General features: G+C 39.1%; 1 protein-coding gene across 2 annotated transcripts in view; it reads left to right on the plus strand.

The window, feature by feature from the left end:
* Positions 1 to 14,364, plus strand: part of nsmaf (neutral sphingomyelinase (N-SMase) activation associated factor) — a 69,405-nt gene that overhangs the window by 11,650 nt on the left and 43,391 nt on the right. For both annotated transcript variants that reach the window (XM_048529405.2, XM_048529406.2), the window contains exons 4-10: positions 2,264 to 2,328; positions 2,418 to 2,454; positions 7,623 to 7,673; positions 9,418 to 9,489; positions 10,196 to 10,243; positions 10,667 to 10,719; positions 12,769 to 12,898. In XM_048529405.2, coding sequence (XP_048385362.1) covers positions 2,264 to 2,328; positions 2,418 to 2,454; positions 7,623 to 7,673; positions 9,418 to 9,489; positions 10,196 to 10,243; positions 10,667 to 10,719; positions 12,769 to 12,898 — 456 coding nt within the window. The remainder of the gene's footprint in view (positions 1 to 2,263; positions 2,329 to 2,417; positions 2,455 to 7,622; positions 7,674 to 9,417; positions 9,490 to 10,195; positions 10,244 to 10,666; positions 10,720 to 12,768; positions 12,899 to 14,364) is intronic.

Consider the following 14,364-nt stretch of genomic DNA (forward strand, 5'->3'; position numbering starts at 1 on the left):
GGGTTATGCCAATGGCCGCTGGTTAATTCCCACATTGGCTGCGGTCGCCATGAAGGTTTTGCCTACTCAACCTCACCTGAGATATGGTGACCCTCAGGTTGCAGCAGAGAAGGAAACTTTCTTCAGGAATCCTCAACTTGTGGTGTTAAGATCATTCACTGGGTTTTGACCTGAAGCTTTGAGAACAACTTCTTAGAAAAGACGAGTGGGGCAAAGGATGTTGTTCTTCTGACTCTTTGGATTCAAACTCAAAATCCCCTTTTACCTACAAACCGTATCATCCAACAGTGTTAGAGCTCGGAATGAGTAGTTCTAAAATTTTCTGTCAGAGGCTGTCTGCAAATATTGGATGTCTTATCACAGATCGTGTGCGCTAAGCCTTGAATGAGCAAACATTAAATAGTGCTCCGAATCTAGATTTTTCTTATCATCTCATGAGGTTTTAATTCACTGTATAACTGTTCACTTACACCTAAAACAAAACAAAAAAAAACTGTGTATGCTGGAAATCCAAAACAAAAACAGAAATTGCAGGACTGACTCAGTAGATCTGGTAGCATGTGTGGAAAGAAAGCAGAGTTAACATTTCAGGTCCAGTGACCCTTCTTAGAACACTAGCTTTCCTAGTTCTGAGGAAAGATCGTAGACCTGAAACGTTTAACTCTGATTTCCCTCCACAGATCCTGCCAGACTGCAGAGATTCTCCTCAATTTCTGTTTTTGCTTCACTTAACCTTAAAGCTGGGTGTAAAGTCAGTCTTCCTGGGAGTAAACCTGAGGAAATCAAGGGGCCCGAATGGTGTCCCCGGCCGAGCACTTAGACCTTGTGCAAACCAACTGGCAGAGGTATTCACCAACATTATCAACCTCTCCCTTCTACAAGCCAAAGCACCCACCTCCTTCAAGACGACCACCATTATCCCAGAACCAAATAAATGCAGTGTGCCTTAATGACTACCACTCAGTGACTCTGACCTCCCTAATCATGAAGTATTTTGAAAGGCTGGTCATGGCCCACTTCACCTCCAATCTCCCAGCCTGCGTCAATCTCCTACAGTTTGCCTACCAACACAACAGGTCCACAGAGGAAGCCATATCCCTAGCCATGCGTTCATCTCTGCAACATCTGGACAACAAGGACGCCTACATCAGACTCTTGCTCATCAACTACAGCTTCACCTTCACCACGATTATCCCTTGCACACCAGTCACAAAACTCCAAGACCATTCATCAGTCTAATAATGGCAGGGAAGAAGCTGTTTTTGAACCTGCTGGTGTGTGTGTTCAAGCTTCTGTACTTCCTACCTGATGGAAGAGGCTGTAGGAGAGCATTACCCAGAAGCGATGAGTCTTTGTTATTGTTGGCAGCCTTTCCACCGCAGTGAGCCATGTAAATGGAGTCTCTGGATCGAAGCTGAAAGAACTGCAGATGCTGTAAATCAGGAATAAAAACAAAGTTGCTGGAAAAGCTCAGCAGGTCTGGCAGCATCTGTGGAGAAAAGGTCAGAGTTAATGTTTTGGGACTGGTGACCCTTCCTCAGAACTAATGGTAGCTGGGCAGAGAGAGGAGCAGAACTTTTTCAAGGTGGGCATGCCTAGAAGAGATGTGGCAGTGAGTTAAATATTAAATAAAAACCGAAAGGACTGCAGACGCTGTAAGCCAGGAACAAATGTTTTTGTTCCATGGATAGAAGGCTGGCTTATGTGATGGCCTGTGCTGTGCTACCTTCTGTAGTTTCTCACACGCTTACTTCAAATACTGCTGTTCTTGTTAGCGTTGATCTTGCCTAGTGCTCGCCCGGCGCGATGTAACCTGAATACCTCTATCCAAGCTTACAGTGATCTGCCTGCACTGCTCGCGAACAAAGCTTTTCACTGTACTTATGTACATATGACAGTAAATCAAATCAATCAATCTTGTATGTGGTTTCTGATCTGTTGGAATTTCAGGTGCGTTGATGACACCTGCATTTCACATTAAAACCTCATGGGCTCTCTAACAACTCTGGGATGTACAAATTTCAGTTTCAGAACCGTTGTTTTACGATCAGTTCTCATGACAGCAATATTGGAGGATCTGTTCTACTAATATCTAATAAATTTTTATATGTATGATTTTGACCTAATTTGAAATCATCAATCTGTACACAATGTCTTTACCTTTCTTCTACTGAAACTTAATTCATTGTGTTTGAACCCGAGCCCTTGTGTATAATTTGGAGACTAGAATTAGTACTGTCCACTGATCTCCAAAAATTTGCAGTTCCCTTTCAGAGAATGCAGCAGAATTGAAGAGATACAGGATAAAGACAATAATCCTTTTGAAGAGTGAGTTTAAAATGTGTATATTCAGATTTTCAATTTTATCGAGTACTCTGGTGAATTTATGTTTATCTCAATTAAATCACACTCTTTAGAAATCAAATTTGTGGATTCCGCATCACGTGCCGTCAGGTAAGAATCTTTCAGTTGTTGTTGATTTTGCGTGTGTTTTTATTTTCATTTCTGTTCACTGTTTCTCATGTTCTCCAAGTCTTGCATATCAGAATTGTCTGTCATGCTCTTACTTTCCCCCTCATTCAGTCTGTTGTTTACTCATTACCTCCTTCCTCTTCTTCTGATTTTTTATTAGTCGGTGCTTTCCCTGCTGTTTCTCTTTTTCCCTTTCTTACTATTTTCATCTTAATATGTCTCCTTCTTAATATGTCTCCTTCTTCGTCTAACCTAGAGCTGAGAAAGTCAGTAACACAAAACTGACAGGCAAGCTAGAGGTTGCAGCCTTAGTTGCTTAGTGGAAGGAGGTGTTTGTGGTGCTAGGAGGAAGTGGTCTGATAGCAGCTGTGATGCTGGATTTCCGTAGACTGTTAAAGCAAGGCTACTGGCAAATCTAACCTCGGTAGATTTTCTGTAAGAAAACCCATGTGATACAAGATCCTGTCCAACAGAGCAAAATGAAGCATAGGTAAATTATTTGGAAGGATGAATCTCAGAAGATTCCCTACATAAAGAAACATTATTCAGTACCTGAACTGTACATTATTGCAAAGACTGTCTTTCACTGAAGTGAAAAAAAAAATTTGGGCAGTGTGAATGCCATGGCTCAGAACATAACATAAGAACTAGGAACAGGAGTAGGCCATCCGGCCCCTGGAGCCTGCCCTGCCATTTAATTAGATCATGGCTGAGCCTGCCCTGCCATTTAATTAGATCATGGATGATCTTTTTGAGACTCAGCTCCACTGACCCGTCCACTCACCATAACTCTTAATTCCTTTACTGTTCAAAAATTTATCTAGCCTTGCCTTAAAAACATTCAGTGAGGTAGCTTCAAGCACTTCACTGAGCGGGGAATTCCACAGATTCACAGCTCTTTGCGTGAAGTTCCTCCTGACCCCAGTCCAACATCTGCTTCCCTTTATTTTGAGGCAATGCCCTCTAGTCCTAGTTTCATCCGCTAGCGGAAACAACCTCCCTGCCTCCACCTTATCTATTCCCTTCATAGTCTTATATGTTTCTATAAGATCTCCCATCATTCTTCTGAATTCCAATGAGTATAATCCCAGTCTGCTCAGTCTGTCCTCATAATTCAACCCTCTCAACTCTGGAATCAACTGAGTGAATCTTCTTAGCACACCCCCCTCCAGTGCTAGTATGTCTCTTCTCAAGTAAGGAGACCAAAACTGCATGCAGTAGTCCAGGTGTGGCCTCACCAGGGCCCTATACAGCTGCAGCATAGCCTCCCTGTTTTTAAACTCCATCCCTCAAGCAATGGCAGACAAAATTCCATTTGCCTTTTTAATTACTTGCTGCACCTGCAATCCTACTTATAGCGATTCATGCACAAGGACACCCAAGTCCCTCTGCACAGCAGCGTGCTGCAATTTTTCACCATTTAAAACATCGTCCATTTTACTGTTATTTCTACCAAAATGGATGACCTCGCACTTATCAACATTGTACTCCATCTGCCAGACCTTTGCCCACTCACTTAGACTATCTATATCCTTCTACAGACTTTCAGTGACTTCCGCACACTTTGCTCTACCACTCATCTTAGTGTCATCTGCAAATTTTGACACACCACACTTATTCTCCAACTCCAAGTAATCTATGTAAGTTGTAAACAATTGCAGTCCCAACACTGATCCCTGAGGCACATCACTAGCCACTGACTGCCAACCAGAAAACACCCATTTACCCCTACTCTTTGCTTTCTATTGGTCAACCAATCCTCTATCCATGCCAATACATTACCTGTAATACCGTGCAACTTAATCTTATGTAGCAGCCTTTGGTGTGGCACCTTGTCAAATGCCTTCTGGAAATCCAGATACACCACACCCACAGGTTCCCCATTGTCTACCATGCAAGTAATGTCCTCAAAGAATTCCACAAAATTAGTTAAACATGACTTACCCTTCATGAACCCATGCTGGGTATTCCCAATGGGACAATTTATATGCAGATGTCTTGCTATTTCTTCCTTATTGATAGATTCAAGCATTTTCCCCACTACCGAAGTTAAGCTAACTGGCCTATATATACCTGCTTTTTGTCTATTTCCTTTTTTAAACAGTGGTGTCACATTGGCTGTTTTCCAATCTGCGGGAACCACCCAAGAGTCCAGTGAATTTTTGTAAATAATTACTAGTGCATTTCCCCCATCACCTCTTTTAATACCCTCGGATGCATTTCATCAGGGCCAGGAGACTTCTGTACCTTTAGCCCCATTAGCTTGCCCAGCACTGCCTCTTTAGTGATGATAGTAGTTTCTAGGTCCTCAGCTGCTGTAACTTTCTTGCCATTAGTTTTCGGCATGTTATTTGTGTCTTCCACTGTGAAGACTGGCACGAAATAACTGTTTAATGTCTCAGCTCTTTCCTCATTCGCAGTTATTAAATTGGCCTCCTTATCCTCTAAAGGACCAGTGTTTACCTTCTCCACTCTTCTACGTTTTACATTTTTATAGAAACTTTTGCTGCCTGTTTTTATACTCTGAGCTAGTTTACTCTCATAATCTATCTTTTCTTTATAACTTCTTTTGTGACTTTCTGTTGGCCTTTAAAGATTTCCCAGTCTACTAGTTTCCCACTGTTCTTTTCAATCTGATACTTTCCTTTATTTCCGTAGACATCCATGGCTGGCCCTCTCTTTTCCTACAGTTCTTCCTTATCACTGGAATATACTTTACAGAGCACTGTGATAAATCGTTTTGAAAGTCCTCCACTGTTCCTCAATTGACCCACCATAAAGTTTTTGCTCCCATTTACCTTAGCTAACTGCTCCCTCATTCCTTCATATTCTCCTTTGTTTAAGCACAGGACATAGGTTGTGGATTTAACCTTCCCCGCACTCCATCTGTATTTTATATTCAACCATACTGTGATCGCTCCTTCCGAGAGACACGTTGATCTAATTCCTACAATTTTATTTTGGCCGATATTTTTAAGTTTAAAAATATAATGATTATACTGCATATGAAGGGAGGTGGACATAGAATTGTTTTCTTTGAGGACTTATTTTAAAAATTTTCTCAAGGGCTGCTTTTTGATTTTTGGAAGCTGTGTCTCTGTTCTCACAGTGTTTTTTTCAATGAAACGTTCTGTATTGGTATTGCCATATGGGATATTTGGACTCCTACAGAAGCAGGAAAACATTCTTCAATATCCTCACTAATTGTCACCCACCAATAATCATAAAAAGCAGAATCTTTTGGGGCCAGAGTGACATGGACAATGATGGGAAATGTGACAGAACCATGTGAGAAGTCCAACTCACTATGTCTTTTTATCTACATTACGGCAAGATTCTCGCTAAGCAGTGGCCTGTCTCCCATTAAGTGTGATTATTGGTTTTTAACACCCTTATTAACAACACATCTAGCCTCATTATTGTGCGACTTCTATTGTACCACCCATTGCAAGCAAACTGGACACTCAGAATTCTTGACTTTGGAGTCAGAGTGGACTCCTGATGTCTTCAGCTTGCTCTAAAGGGCTTGCATGTTTTTAGACATCAGAAACCAGCGTCTCAGGGTATGTTCCATGGACACGACCACCGGCGCACCATATCCTGGCATGTTGGCATCTAAGTGCCAGCTTCTAAGACACCACATGGCACTTTTCTGATCCACAAACGGTAGTTTTCTACACTTCAGTGTTGCACCTCGGGGTGCACAGTAGCTATCACTGGACTTCAGCAGCAAGGAATATTTGCATTCAGGGGCAGGAACCCAGCTCATGGACTGGATCAGGCTGCCTCTCTGGCCTGTTCACTTGCTTTCTAACTCACTTTGAACTGACCTGAATGTTCACATCATCCGTGCCTTGCAGTTTTGACTTTGCCACTCAGCCAGAGATACCAGGCTGCCAGTGCTGATGTATTGCCGTGCCATTTAGTGCCAACAGTGCTAGGAGGCTTGGCATTGCTTTCAGCAGTCTCCAGCCAAGTCAAGGGAAATAGCATTCAGTCAGGATTCCCGGCATGGTAAGTAAACTGCAGCCTCTGATCCCTGATCCAGATCCTTAGACAGGACAGTGCTGAGGCCTGTTCTGGAGTACTGTGTGCAGTTCTGATCACCCTGATGTAGGAAGGATATTAAATTGGAGAGGGTTCAGAAAAGATTGACCAGGATGTTGCCAGGAGTTAAGGGTTTGATTTATTAAAATAGGCTGTGACTTCTTTCACTGGAGTGTAGGAGGCTGAAGGTTATAAACCTTTATGGAGGTTTATAAAATCATGAGGGTCATAGATAGGGTGACGAGCAATGGTCTTTTCCCTACACTGTGCAAATTCAAAACTATGGGGCATATTTTGAAGGTGAAATGAGGGGCAGCTATTTTACAGAGAAATGCTTTGTGTGTGGAATGAATTGCCAGAGGAAGTGGTGGATGCGTGTACAGTTACAGCATTTAAAAGACATTTGGACAGGTCTGTGAATAGGAAAGGTTTGCAGAGATATTGGCCGAGTGCACACAAATGGGACTAGTTTAGTTTGGGAACATGTTTGGTGTGGATAAGTTGGACTGAAGAGTCTGTTTCCATGTTGTCTGTCTCTATGACATGGACATAAGCAATGAGAAGCAAAATGCTGAGTAGCACACCACCCATCCCGACTCTTTCTGCCCTATTTTGAACTGTTTTCCTCCTGAGTTAAAGGGAGAGGCAGGTATCACGAGCAATGAAAGTAGGTGGCATGGCTGTTATTTTTGGTGCAGTTGGGGAGGTGTTCTGAGTAAATGAACAGGCAGAGCAGAGGGCATGCAGGTTTAGTGGTGTCCTCTGTTGAGGTGAACAAGGGAAGATGTTGCAGGTAGTAGTGAGATTGGTAGTGCATGGGCCTTGGTGGGAGGTGGGTGCAGTAGCAAAGGTAGGGAGTGAGGTGTCTGAGAGAATCTTATGGCATTTAAGCTAGCAGAATGGAGAAGGTGATCGACCTTATTCCAGTATGGCTCTGCGTTCCACCAGGCACACAAGGCATTCACCCTAATATGCCGTTTGTAGATTGGTGAGTTCACAGCTAATGTGTTTTCATCTCCTAAATCAACTACAATCAAGTTTACTGTTGAAGTCTCGGGTTTCTGTATTTTGAATGTCAGTAATTGTTTTATTTTCTCTTTTAGATCTGTTTAATCAAAGAGCAAAGATTAGTGGCTCCATATAAAATTGAGAGAGTAAGTTGATGATTGTCCCTTATTTTCCTTAACTACTAATCTTTATTAATGAACTATTGAATGCTGTATGCAATAAATTTAGGTCTGTGAAAGACTGTGCAGTCCTAACTTGCATTGAAATATACCATGCCTACAGCAAATTTCCACTCTAACTGATGTTGTATTTTACTTGTAATGATCTCTTCACTTATATTCATGTTTGATCTAATCAATAGTTCATCACAATGCCTTTTCAATTAAATTCAGCAGAGTGTGAATTTTGAAGAAGGGATTTTTGTATCTCTTATGTCAAACACATGCATTAAATGAAAATGCATTGGCCCAACTTTTTAAAAAATAAATACCTCAAGCGGCCTTATTACTGTAGATTTATCATATTAAAACATGATTGAGAATGGCTGAATAGCTTAAATTCTATTTGCCTGTTATTTGAAAAAGGCATATTTTTGTGTGTTTGACTTTATTCTTTCAAAATCTTAAGTATGAGCTTTGTTCAAACTGTTGCTTTGAGTATGTTTATAATTTTTGTATTTTTATTAAAGTAAAATTTACGCCTCCATGCAGGTGGGACTTGAACCTGAATCTTCTGACTCAGAAGTAGGGATGCTGTCACTATGCCACAAGAGCTCCTGTGTCATATTTTGATTCTTTTCCTTGACTTCACGTTGTGCTGCAGTTGGATGAATTAAAGTTTACCAACACTGGGCCCGTGCTGCAGTGATAATCCTGTGAAATATTGAAGGGGGTGAAATGCATAATTTGGCATAATGTAGATGAAAGATTGCAATGCAATCTAAAGTTATTTACTTTGTGTTCATTTTAATCAATGCTTTTTCCCAAGATTTTTAAAATTTAATTTTCCAAGAGAAAAAGATTGGAGTTACGATGAGTCAAAGCCTGCATTTTTACTTGAGCTACTTTGCCGGGTTAGACAAATTAACTATTAATTTCAGTATATCTGTATTCAAGAAGTGGCCTATTTCTGCTATCCTATTCCTTCTCACATTTAGGGGACAACACATTGTCAGTTCAGAAGGCAAAAGTTTAGATTGGTTGGATTTTGTAATGAATTAAATGCAAAACAATAAAAAGGATTTGGTAATAAAATGATTTCAGAGATCGTAGGAACTGCAGATGCTGGAGAATCTGAGAAAACAAGGTGTAGAGCTGGATGAACACAGCAGGCCAGACAGCATCAGAGGAGCAAGAAGGCTGACGTTTCAGGCCAAGACTCTCCTTCAGAAATGATTTCTTGAAGAAGGGTCGAGGCCCGAAACATCACCCTTCATGCTGCTCTGATGCTCCTTGGCCTGCAGTGTTCATCCAGCTCTACACCTTGTTATTTCTGGTATTAAAATTAGTCCACAAGAGGTCAGTATATCTTAATCAAAATAGTATCCGTAACTTGACAGGCAGCAGCAAAACTTCTAAATTTAATTTGTTTCTTCATTGTTATTCAAAATGGCATGTTGTGAACTTCCAAGGAAGCTGGTTGCTTTTGGGAGGAAAAAAAAATTTGCTTTTGCACTTTATTTGTCAATGTTTCTATTTTTAAATCATTTGTTTGTAGTATGCAACGTGATGATTCAATCTTTCTAGTATTGTACAATCCAGTTCATATACCAAAAGACAAATCCGTTAATGATGAGTACTGGCCTATTTTAGTGAACTGGCCAAGAGAATTTTAAAATAAACTGAAAATAATTTGAGTAGTTTAAATAATTTTAACCTCTTTTGTAACTAGGGTCCAAAGAACTATGTTTTCAGGATCGATGACATTTCAAAAGCAGAAGATGTTGTGCAAAGTTTACTTCAGGTAAAATGTTGGAGTACTTTGAGGTATTCTGAGATTCCTTGTAAAATGTCATTTCTGTCCACCACCATGTATAATCACAGTGTGAAAAAAAGTTAATGTCTGGTCAGCATTGACAATATAATCCCTCCGTCATTCCAGCTACTGTCCTAATAGAAGACGATCCATTCAAGACTCTAGAACCAGTGATACAATTTACTTAGGCAACATGGTTTTGTCCAAATAAGATTCTTTTCGTATAGATATAGATGCATTGCACTTGTACTCAGCACCACTATGTATTTCACATAAAACAACAAATACAAGTTCTAAATTTTCAACTAATTCTCTACAATGCATTAGTAACACCCATATTTAAACTTAACTCAAATCCAGCTATCCAGTTAGGAAGGAGGACCTAAAAGTGTTCTTTTAACATTAATGTCCTTCTAGCTAATATGGCGTGTGAGTGCCTTAACCAATAACAGTTTTAAAACCAGAACTAGCATGTAAATATTGGCTATATCTGATATTAATGGATGATTATCATTGATCGACGGATAACACCTTAAATGATGATGGTATCTTGTTTTGAGAATTTGATTAAATGGTTTCGTATAGCATTAATTAGGATCTAAAGTTATTTATTTTGTGTTCATTTTAATCAATGCTTTTCTTTAGCTCATTATGACTTACTAACGTGAATCAATTATGAATGTTGTTTTCACAGCTTTATAGAGCTTCTCAGTTGGACAAAATTGCAGACCAGATTGCCATGGTAAGTGATTTCTAAATGAAAATATACATTTTTCTTTTTATAATTATTGATAGAGCTCTACTTGTTTTGTTGAATATTAACTTTCAATAACTGAATACTTGGATTTGGAGCAACAAAACTAAAATACCCTCGCTCAAATTTAAAGATGTGTTCAAGTTCATGAATTGCAATTAAATGAACATAAGATTTTTAAATTTCAGAAAGGTGAGCTTTTATTTATTATTAAGTAGCTTCATTAACATTTTTAAACATATCATTTAATTTGATTGATAAACAATAAAACCAGCAGGTCAATTAATGCTAACTCATTATATTAGTTCGGTCTTGGCAATACATATTGTGGTATGAAAGCTGTTTCTCACTTTGTATTCTTTCTGTGTCTGCCTGTCTGTCTCGCTGTCTCTTTCCACTCCCCAACTGCAGATCACAGCTATTTTACAATCTCGATTGGCTCGGATTTCATTTGATAAAAACAGGTATTTTGCATGAGCTATAATAGTTAACTGGTTAACTACTTCACCTAATGGTGTGACTGTTGAAGCTATTTTCTGATCAAATGCACAAAATTGAAACAAGTTTCTGTTATCTAAGCCAATCTCCCAGCTTTCCATTCAGGTAGTTATGGCAGGGAGAGCTAATAGTACTTGACAAAAATACTGAGTTTTTTGCCAAAACCATGCTGTGATTGTATTATTTAATAATGCTTTAAGATTGGATGTATGTCGTAGAATTGTGGAAGTAGTCAACTTCTTCATAATTTCTGAAACATTTGTACTGCTGCATCATGAATGCGGGATGAGTTAAGAGCCAGTTATTGAAGCATAGTTTACTCATCTTGCTAATTTTTATTTGAGAATACTTGATTTAAATTGGCCTTCCTTTGTTATTTCCCTATCTTTTGCTGCATCTTAAAATGTAGGAATGTGGACGTGAGGATCCTGTTGAATAGCAGAGCATGCAGGAGGAATCAAACAGCTTACTCCTGTTTCTTATGGTCTTCTTATGGTCTTAAAACATTTTTGGTAGAGTTGGTATTACAAATCCAGCTGTCCAAAATCCAGAGTTGTCTAAATAGCAGAAAAGAAAGCTTATTTGGAACAATTTGGATGGGTGCTGCATTGGCATGTTATGGTGCCAGACTAGTTAACTGTCACTTGTACACTAGTCTATTCCCACTCTCCAAACAACCCTTGACTTTACACAATCCAATGTGCTCCAAACAGCCCACAGCCTGAGCCATTTGACCTGAAATCTGGCACATCTTGATCAAGTTTCTACTAGTTTTGGGATGATGTGATTTTTTTTCAAATGGGAAAATTTGTTATTTGACAGTGAGCAACGAATGTTTATTGCTGGTTAATTCAACTGCTAATCATCGAAAAGCAAATCTGTCGGATGAGCCATTTACTCAGGCAGTATAAGAGATTTAAGAAAGATCCTTACTGTCTGAACATTCCAAGTTAAAACTAACAGCGATAGCTTTCTGGGAGGATGAGATCATATGTGTTTCAGAGTATGCACTGAAATCTATCTCATGAAGTTAATTTTGAAATTATCAATTAAAAATCAACATTGTTTTAAGTAAAGTAACTGTATATGCATGCCACCAATATCCCCTTATTCCAATATTCCTTTTGCAGCCTGATTTATTCCTCTGTCAAGTTGAGTTAATTCAAATTAAGTTAAATTTAAGAATTTTAATGTACTCATTTGTTTTTATTCCCCCATGGGATATTAGCATTTATTTCCTGTTCATAGATGCCCTTGAGAAGGTGGTGGTGAGCTGTCTTCTTGAACTGCAATCGGCGGTGTAAGAGATAGCTCACCGCCACCTTCTCAAGGGCAACTAGGGATAGACAAATTATGCTGCCTAGTGTCTTGCAGCTACTCCTGTTTGTCCATTGGTCCCATGGCCATTGATCAAAATTAGCTCCTAGTTTGAAAAAAGCCTGATTTGAACATTTTTACACTTGTCCCCAGATCCCTCAAACTTCTCTCTCCCTAACTCTGCAATATTCTTCGACCCTACAACACTTTGAATTGCAGTAGCATGGAAAACAGATTTCTCGGCCATTCCTGATTTTCATTGCTTTCACAACTGGCGGCTTGACTTTTTACTTTGTAGGACCTAAGCTGTCGCATTTCTTCCAAGCTCCATATCGGCACTCAAAAACCTTGCTCTTTTACAAATATTTGGCCAAGTGTCCTAATGTCACCTCAATGATAACCTTTGTTTGATCAAGCTACTGTGAATCTACTTAGAATATTTTGCTACATTTAAGGCATTATTTAAATACAAGTTGTTAATGTTTTATGGCTGCTGACTCATTTGGGTGATCAAATCCTCTAACAGCTTTTGAAAAGAAAGCTCACTGGAATTCATACAACATTAAAGTAGAAACTTTATGATCGTCAGTTTTATACTGTAAATGTTATCTATTTTTTATATTAAACCCATTTCTGTACTGATATTTTTTAACCCATCTCTTATTTTGCCAATTAGTAGTAACTGATGTTTCCTGCAGATTTCAGAATGTAACAGAAAGGCCTCACATGGAGTGTGCGGCTGAAATGGTCACCCCTTTGGTTTCTAATCCTGGGCATGTCTGCATCACAGACCAAAATTTGTATTTCCAGCCTCTGAATGGCTACCCTGTAAGTTATTTCTTATCACTATTTTATGCAAAAATAACTTCATTATTCTATTTGAAATTGGAAGGCTGCTTGTACATTTACTTTAAAACCTCTTTTATATTTTTATTTCCATGTTTTAACATTTTCTTCCAACTCATTGAGATAAAAGAATGTTTCACATAGCCCTCAATGTGCTACTATATATCTTGTGTTTTGTTGCATTGATCTCTACAGATCAAGAAATTACAGACATAATCAGTGGTGTGATGCTTGGTAACTTGTTTGACAGGTTAAGCACACATTATTGAGATCAAGCCATACTAGCTTGTTATCGTGACAATGGGTCTTGCACAATCAACTATATATTTATACTTTTTTTTACAATCTCTTGTAAACAACCTTGTTGATTATTTTCTCTTCTTAAAAAAAACCAACAACAAGGTTCAGCAGAGCATGTTTTAAACTGAAGTGTACACAGTCAGTTATTCTCTGACTCATGGAGAGTCATGTGACTGCTCCCCAGTTTCAACATAATCATGGTCTTTTCAATTTATGTGCCAAACTCTGTGTGCAATCCTATAAAGAAAATGTTCACGTCAGATTACCAAATTACTTGAAAACTGGGTACAATAAAAGATTTGGGAAAGCAATAACGTGTTGCTCTCTCTTGCTATAATACACATAAATGCATTCTGAGTCCTGATGGGATGCTGTTTGGCATTAGCTGAACTAAATTCATTAAACTCTATCACCGCACTAAATTTGAGGACATTTATTATAATGCGAGTGACATCTAGTGAAGAGTTACCTAGATGTGAAATGTTAGCTTGCTGTCTCTCCATGGATGCTGCATGGCGTGCTGTGATTTCCAGCATTTGTTGTTTTCATTGCAGATTCCAGCAAATGCAGTAGTTTACACCAACATCTTTACACATAAGGCTTACCTATTGGTGTTCAGTGTTCTCATTCTCCAAGTACCGAGCACACACACCTGAACAGATAAAGGCCATTGATTGTAATTGGCGTAACTGCCTCACTGCGAAGGATTTTGACGAATAAGTACCAATTAGCCTCCATAAGAATTTGTTTCTTAAGTTTGCTATGGTGCATTCAAAGAAGATTGTGAGACAAACAAATGTGTCTGTGGTCAAAAAATGGGGTGAGATCTGTTTTCATAAGGGACAGGCATATTAGTCGAATAAAGAAGTTGAATCTAGTAGGCCGTCTGTGGATTGAAACTCCTGCACTATATGTGCAGGGTAATTTTGTTCCAAGAAAATATGGTCAGATTTGAAATGACTTGCTATTTAAAGCAGAGTCACAATATGATTAGTTTCCCATGATTGAAGGAATCCTGCATCATCTAATATTCTTCATGTGATTTAACTGAAAGTCATAGAGTCGTACAGCATAGGGCCAAGCTGTCAGGCCCACCATGTCTACGCTGACCAGCAAACACCAAACTACACTAATCCCCAATAAAAATT

This window comes from Stegostoma tigrinum, chromosome 5 (genome assembly GCF_030684315.1).
Source record: "Stegostoma tigrinum isolate sSteTig4 chromosome 5, sSteTig4.hap1, whole genome shotgun sequence".
Taxonomy (NCBI): Eukaryota; Metazoa; Chordata; class Chondrichthyes; order Orectolobiformes; family Stegostomatidae; genus Stegostoma; species Stegostoma tigrinum.